The 8,551-nt window shown below is 39.8% G+C and overlaps 1 protein-coding gene across 1 annotated transcript in view; it reads right to left on the bottom strand.

The window, feature by feature from the left end:
- Positions 1-1,920: 1,920 nt before the first annotated feature.
- Positions 1,921-8,551, bottom strand: part of LOC102482631 (E3 ubiquitin-protein ligase RLIM-like) — a 7,638-nt gene continuing 1,007 nt past the window's right edge. Inside the window, exon 2 of the mRNA XM_006163779.3 lies at positions 1,921-3,575. Coding sequence (XP_006163841.1) covers positions 2,026-3,575 — 1,550 coding nt within the window. The 3' untranslated portion in view covers positions 1,921-2,025. The remainder of the gene's footprint in view (positions 3,576-8,551) is intronic.

The following is an 8,551-nucleotide window of genomic DNA, read 5'->3' as shown; positions in this document are numbered from 1 at the left end:
ATCATAAGAAAAATCAATAAAAAATCAAGAAGTTTAGTTTTACAGCCAAATTAAAATCAGAAAAAAAATCCATGATATTTGGGAAGGAAGGTTGATCAAAAATTGGATTTTATATAGCCATGGTCACATGATATTAATTTAACTGGGGGGGGGAATAACTGAATTAGCTAGGCTTCTTTTTCAATTCAGGTGTTACCTTGATGGCTTTCAGATTATAATTTGGGAGGCTATGAGCAGCCATTAGTTACGTGGATCATTCACAAAGGTTAAGAGTTACGTATAAACCTTGGGAACCAGCAGTTAGCGTAATGGCTATGTTGCTGGATTCCCACGTAGTTGACCACAGTTCGCGTCCCAGACCCGGTGGCTTAGAACTCACACCGGGAGCGTGTGCGTGCGTGCCCAAGACCCCAAGAGGAGAATGGAAGAGAAGGGATTGTGGCGTGACCATCCCCCCAGGGAGTGATTTCTCGCTTTCTGTCTCTATGTCTCTCTCTGTCTGTCTGACGAGCGCACACGCCCTATAGCGAAAAAACCTCTCCAAAAAAAAAAAAAAGAGTTTATAAACCTTAAAACCCTTAAGTAGAAGTGAGGGACTATTAAAATAAAGGTGTGAATAAAAAGAGAGCTATAAAAATGAATTGAAACACGAAGCAAAAATGAAATAAAACATCTATACTGTCTTTTCTCCTTAGCTGTTTACAGCCACAACATACCTAAGAGTGGCAAGTTTAAGAGAAATATAATAAATTCTAAGGGCTTGTCATCTGTCATCTTCTCATAACTTCTAAAGATGCTATTACTATTTTATCATAAAGATCTGAGTAAAGGAAAATTAGAGAGAGACAGAGAGAAAGAGATACTTGTCTTATATCTGAGTCATGAAGAAAATTAAGAACAGGAGAAAGTAGAAGGAAGTATGCACTGACTGGGTGTGAAGAAAATTGGGGATGTGCTAGATGTCTCTTCAAATTTCCATCCTTCTCTACCGTGCTCTTTAACCTCCGGGGGCTGACCTTTCTGGAGTTCACTAAGCAGTTTCTCTTGACTTCAGGTAATCTTCAAATTGGGTTTGGTCACTGGAAGGAAACCACAAGATATTAGAAGGCATGAGGAAAGAAAAGGGAAGGATATATATTTCCCTGGTCCCTCATGCCAAAACACTAGGTAGACAGTGGCTGGTTCTGATCCATCTATGGCCATAATGTTAGGTGGCCCTCTAACACAACTACAGGACATTCTGGGTTGCATGAACCACTAACTCTCTATGCCTCCTCAAGTCCAGTAGTGATAATACATGTTTCTCACAGTTGCTAGCCAAGGATATTTCATCATCTGATTTATTTTCATTCACTATATATTTTAGTAAGTGGTCCCTTTATTAAATGCTATTTTATTACCTTTTCCAAGTTTGGACCAGAATGAGACACTGGTAGTGGACAATGGAAGGAACTTCAGGTAGTAGGAAGAGATGAGATAAATGCTGGGGATATAAGAGTTTTATAGCTTTTCACAGCCTGTTATGAATTTTAAAACTTTATGTGAATGACTAATAAAATTCTTAAATCTTAAGTACCTTGCTTGCTCTTTCTTTGCATCTATATCCCAGATAGCACAGACCCATGAGATGTCTAGGGTTTGCATGACTAGTTAAGACTATTAGGACCCATGTGGAATTGATTATATCATACTAAGGCACCTCTCTCATGGAATCAGGAACATTCCAACCCAGTGTACCTGCTACATTTCTATCATAAATTAATTGAATCACCATAGATTAAAATTGATCTTTAGTAACAAGTAAGACACTTTTTAACAGTTAATATTTTATTTTATTCTGAAAGAGAAACTGAGGAACATACAAGTATTTCTTCAGGAACCAAAAATTCAGTTACAGTTGTTACTTTCTGCATATTTTGGAGTATCTTTCTAAGTGGGACCTAAGGGAAGTAAAACTTGTTAATCTATCACTAGCTAGTCTATCACTTCATATAGCTGAGCGCTTGAACTTTATCTGGAACTTTCTCAATCACTAGACTCTAGTACCCTCCTACGACAAATAGGACAGGTAGTGTTTTCAGACAGCCAGCGATCAATGCAATGGGCATGATATTCATGAGAACAAGGTAGTATGCGTAGCTTGCTCCCTTCTCTGTATTCTGTGATGCAAATGCTACAGGATTTTAATGCATCAGTGTTATCAAAATTTCTTACTGCCAAGCTGTCAATCTGTTGTCTGGTGAGGCCTATAGGTTGGTAATAATGTGGTTCATTTACAACAAAAAAAGGAGGTGGATTAGGAGCTGGCTGAGCATCACGCTCACCAAATGCTATTTGGACCCTATTTCCACTTTCTCGCCTGGCCTCCAATGCTGAGCGTGATGATAAGCTTCCTTCACTACTGGCTTCAAACATCACTGGATTACTATCTGAATTTTCACTGCTTGAGCTTGAGCTAGATATAAGATTAGAACTGGAGCTAAACATATATCTGGAATGTGAACCAAAAAATAGGGGACCTGAACTGGGATTAAAGGCAGGATCTTCTAGAAGAGGATCATCATAAGTGCCAACATTCCTTCTACTCTGTAATCGTGCCCTTTCTATATCTTGACTTAGCAGTGGCACAGTAGACTCAAAATCACTATCACTATCCATAAGGTTGCTGGATGCACCAAATTCTGACATCTGCCCTGATGAGCTCTGAGCTGCTGAAGGGAATCTGATGGTATTGCGAGGTCTCACATCTGCCTGCTCAGAATCTGAAGAAATATTTCTGGGACTCTCTTGTTCACTTTCTGAAGTGACAGTATTGTCTGGTGTCTCAGATAGTAACTGGATTCTACTAGCTAACCTGTCTATTGGTACAAATTCGCCCCGATAAACTGTGACTTGAAGATCTACGAGTCTGGTTAGACGTCTCTGTCTCAATCCTACATTTCCACGAGCACGTGCTGTTTCTAGAGAATACTCTCTTGGAACAGCACCCCTTGCTCTGGATGATGCAAAAGGATGTCTACTCTGCAACTCAGGTTCAGTTAGTTGTGGTCTAAATGTCTCATGTTGTTGAATTTCAGAAGATATCTCAGTCTCAGCTGCAATAGACTGCTCTAAACTATCAGGTGGCATGTAATATCTTTGAAAAAGTCCACTCGGTGAAGTTGCTGGAGATCTGTGTCCAGGTCTTGCTCTGATCCGCCTATGGTCAGGGCTCCACATTCTGCTTCGTCTCTGGGTTCCGATAGATGGCACTTCCGTGACTTCTTCGGGTGTATGTCGTTGTTCTGAAGTAGATGGCCTTGCAAGTGTTGATACAGATAATGTGCTTTCCATTTGGCTATGGATGGTTTGCACATTTTCCTCCCTTGAAAATGTAGTAGATGATGCATATTCATTGCCTAAATTTCGTCTCCCTTTATTAGGGCTTAAACGCATTCTCTCACTAGATCTGATGTCACTAAGATTACTCTGGTTTGTTGCTGTGGAGGATTGGTGTTCTCTTTGCTCAAATCCAGCCACATCATCGCCTTGTCCAGTAGGGTTCAGTGTATCTGCTGCAGAAGAGTCTCCTCTACCTGTTACCAAAAAAAGGGGGTGGGGGTCAGAAATGGAGTTCCAAAAAAAAAAAAAAATACAACATGGCTTTTCAAAGCATGCATGAAGTGCATGTCAATCAAATAAAAAATATTGTCATCTATTTCATCTTTAACAAATAACTTTGTCTGTTAATTTTTTTTGCTGAACCCCTGCCCCTCATCCCTTACTTTCCACTCTCCTATATAGTCTCTGGTATCTGCACTTGCCCTCCCTGCTATTGTAGTTTCAAATTATTTAATTTCTGCCATAGAGCATAGACAGTTGATACATATTGATACAGAGCAGCTTCTCCAGTCTTCCCTGAATAGTAAGTATGTGTGGTAGAGTGGGAAGGGGTAAGTGACAAAGAGAAGAGTGCCAAGGATCTCCCTTCTGGGAAAGTGGAAGAAAAAAGGCACCACTTCACCTGCATTCCACCACAGTGGCCCAGTCTTGTAGGCCAGCACAGGACCTCCCACTGGGCCACAACCAGGTGCAGTACTAGCTCCTCCTTCCAGCTGTGCAGCACACAGGCCAATCAGTGCACACGCAGCTTGTGCTAGTGGACTTACAGGCAAAAGCATGGGCAGATGTGCACTGTTTAGCCCTTGTTCCCGCCCAGTAGATGAGTGGCGGCTCCAGCCCTGCCCCCTAAACTGCAAAGACATGCATGGGCTGAAAGATCCACATAACTTGAGCTGCCAGACATGGATTTCTTGCGCCACCAAACCAATGCAGCTAGTGCTGCTGAATCCACACGTCTTGCACCAACAAAGTAGCATAGCTTGAACAGCTGAATGCAATTCCCACACAGTCCTAAAGTCTGGCTCTGAGGCCCAATGGACAGGCATGCACCCTAGCTACAAGGTAAAGGTGTATAATTCTCACCCTGCCCTACAGCCTTGCAAGAGAGCATGCTCACTCCATTCCAATACCAACAACAACCCCTGCCATGCCTGCCTGCATTGAACCACTTAAGAGATGTCATGGTTGTGGAGAGAATCAGTCACCAGACCAGATAGCTTCCTCTGTCTCCAGGGATCACACATAACTAAATAACAAGCCATCACCTTAGTCACAACTTCTCCACTAACATCTACCTACATCCTTTCTGTGTGCAACCCATCCAAAGCAGAGACCATTCCTTTTATTTAGTTAAATATTTTCACTTGGTTATCTTCTCTGAAAGAAGATCCTGATCCCTACACAGGATTTGGGAACTTGAGAAACCACCCTTACAGGGCAGCAATTGCCATAGGTTCGAGGGAACCCATCTCCTCTATAAGTAAAACAGCAATGCACCACACTAACCTCACCTAGAATACAAAAACACTGATGCAGAAGTCCTCTGTGCCCCCACTAGTTTCTGTGAAAATATACAAAGTCTTCAATAAATAAAGGCCCAAATAAAATTAAAAACACTACTATTAAAAATCCCTATACAGGAATTAGAAGAAAACAAATACTGAATCAGATGCCAAAAATATAAAATAAAATAAAATAAAATAAAATAAAAGCAGAGAGAAGAAATGTGGAAAAAAATAAACAGGATAAAGCTCTCTCAAAGGAGCACAATAACTCTGCACCAATAACAGGCAAAACGTAAAAAAAATCACAGCAATGTTGGAAATGGGTTTTAAGATATTTATGATAACAAAATTCAAAAAGTACAGGACATCAAAATAAAACAATTCCAAAAGATGAGAAAAACAATGCATGACACCAAAGAGAGATTCCATAGAGAGCCATCTTAAAAATAAATCAAACAGTGAGACCAGCAGTTAGTGTAATGGCTATGTCGCTGAACTCCCACGTAGCTGACCACGGTTTGAGTCCCGGGCCCGGTGACTTAAACTCAATCCAGGCGCGTGTGTGTGCATGCCCAAGATCCTAAGAGGAGAATGGAGGAGAAGGGATTGCGGCATAGCCATCCCCCCTGGGGGGTGATTTCTCGCTTTCTATCTCTCTGTCTCTCTCTGTCTTTCTGGTGAGCACACGTGCCCTATAGCAAAATCCTCTCCAAAAAAAAAAAAAATCAAACAGAAATAAAGAATATAATACAGGAAATAAAAGAGCATCATCAACAGGTTAGATCGTGCAGAAGAAAGAATCAAATTTAAGAAGAAGATACAAATTTAAGTGCCCTCTAGAAAATTTTTTAAAAAGGAAAAGAAAAATAAGAAACTGTCAAAAGGAAAAAATATATTTTTTTAGAGGTTTTTTCCTTGGGGCACATGCGCTTGCCTAAGAGAGAGAGACAAAGACAGTGAGAAGAAAAGTGAGAAATCACCCTGCAGGGGGCTGGCCATGCCATAATCCCTTATGCCTCATTCTCCTCCCAGGATCTTGAGCACATGTGCACATGCACATGCACCTGGTGTGAGTTTCAAGCTGCCGGGTCTGGGACTTGAACTGTGATCGGCCATGTGGAAGTCCAGCAACGTAACCACTATGCCATCTGCTGGCCCCAAAAGAAAAAAAAATTCTATTAAAGGGCTGACACAATAGCCTAGTGATTAAGGGACCCAGATGCCACATGACTGGCAGAAGTTTGAATCCTGCCCTAGACAACTTGAAAAATACGCTAGGATCATGTGCATGCATGCTCCAAATCCTGACCAGATGGAGAAATGGAAGAAAAGGGACTGCAATGTGACCACACACAACTGGGGAATGCTTTCTCCCTCCCTCTGTCTCCGTGTCTGTCTCTCTCTAAGCTGAGCACACACACCCTCCAACAATTAAAAAAAAAGTAAAATAACCATTAAAAATGAAGATAACATACGTAAATTAAGGAACACAGTTTGAAAAAGAAATATATGCATAATGACATCTGAGAAAGTGATGAGAAAGGAAAAGACATAAAAAACCTATATCATAAAATAGTAACTGAAAAATCCCAAACATACAGCGAGATACAGACATCCAGCTCTGAGAAATTCAACGTATGCTAAATAGACCTCCAAGGCACATTGTTGTCAAAACATCAAAGATAAAGAAAAATCCCCTCAAATAGCTAGAGATCAGCACCAAGTTGCCATCAAAGCTACCCCTAACCTCAGCCCTCTCAGAAGAATCATTACAGGTCAGGAGGGAATGAGACAATCTATTCAAAATTCTGAAAGAAAAACAGCTTCAACCAAGAACACTACACCCAGCAAAACCTTCCTTCAAATTTGAAGAAGAAATAAAATCAACTCAAACAGCTCACTCACAAAAAGCTAATAATCCAATCAATGCATTGGCAATTGATCTGAACAGACAACTATCAAAGGAAGACATACAAATAATTTAAAAGTATATTTTCAAATGTTCAATATCTCTTATTATAACGGAAATGCAAATCTCAAATCACAATAAGGTATGACCTAATCCTAGCCAGAATGACTTTGACCAGAACACAAAGAACAGCAGGTGCTTGCAAGGTTGTAGAGAAAAGGGAACCCTCGAACACTTTTGGTGGGAATGTAAATTACTATAGCAACTATGGAAAACAGTATTGAGGTGCCTCAAAAATTTACAAACACAACTACCATATGGCCCAACAATATCCCTATTAGGTACATTACCCAGAGGGAAAAATAAAATACTTGCAGACATATGGGCACATCTATATTTATTACAGCATTATTTGCAACGGCTAAGTAATGGAATTAACCTTAGTACCCAACAACTGAGGAAAGGATTAGGAAAATATAGTAGCTATACATTATGAATACTATTCAGCCACAAATAACAACAAAAACTTTTCATTTGACACCAAGTGATAAATATAGACGATATAATGTTAAGTTAAATAAGTCAGACTATGAAAGACAAATACTATATATATCCTTGCTTAAAATACACCAAATGTTTGTACTCTGTGGCAGAAATTGAAGGAATTGAAAGCATAGAAAGAGGGAGAAATAGGATACCAGAAGCTGCTTGGGGTGTGTGTGTGGACAGCTAGTGAGATTAATGAGAAAAATTTTAAGGGACACAAGAATGCATTTCAATAAGGTAAAGAATTTAAGGGTTAGTGTACCACCACAGAAAAAATATGGGTAATTTAATATATATATCAAATAACGTAATGTTGAATATCAATAGGTATAGATCTTAGATTTCATTATACATGGTATGAATGCTTTAAAAAAACCATACTGTTCCCTACAAATATGTCAAATATATGTAAACCAGAAACCATTACTTAAAGAAACTGTATATACATATATACTGAAAACCTGACATTTTAAAAATTAAATATTTAAATTAATTAAAATATTTGATTGACATATTAACTATTTAACATATAAACACTGAAAACTGTCAAAATAGAAAGAAGGTATATACGTCTTAAATAATTTAAATACATCTAAATGTAACCAATACTTCAAATCAACATGAAATTGAAGATCAGACGAAAATACACTGAACCCTAGCAGTGTACATAGCAGTGGTATTCAAAAAGCTCATGGGATATGTGTATTATAACAGGATTATGCCTGGAATTGAACATTTTTACACCAAAATAAACTTGTATCTTAATCCTATTTTTCCATGAACTCCTTGAAGTCTCCCTGTACAAAGCCTTGTTCAAGAACCAAACTATTATCGTAGCTACTTCATTAGAGAGTGAGCTCCTCCACCTGGGTACAGAAAACACCAAACTCGAGGTTAGAGGCTCTAAACCTGGGCCCTATTAAAAACGGGGACCGGGTAGGAGTTTTAGGGAGCTGTCCTGTGCTTTCCGGGGCGTCCGGCAGCCTCCCTGGCCTCTGCCTAACGGACGTCGGTAACATCCACCCCTGACATGTGAAAAAACCAGCCCTATCTCCAGACAGTCAAATGTTCAGTTCAGAACAACCTCATTAGCTTATTCAATATTTCTCTTTGCTGGGGGGGCCGGAGGTGGGTGGGGGGGAGTCAATGCCCATATAGACGAAATAATTCAGGACGCGGGAGGGATTTACAATGGAGGTTAGGAAACAAC

The sequence above is a fragment of the Tupaia chinensis genome, unplaced genomic scaffold (genome assembly GCF_000334495.1).
Source record: "Tupaia chinensis unplaced genomic scaffold, TupChi_1.0 Scaffold142961_1, whole genome shotgun sequence".
NCBI classification, from domain to species: domain Eukaryota; kingdom Metazoa; phylum Chordata; class Mammalia; order Scandentia; family Tupaiidae; genus Tupaia; species Tupaia belangeri.
The sequence above is the reverse complement of the archived record's forward strand: the minus strand, read 5'-3'. Positions and strand labels throughout refer to the sequence as shown.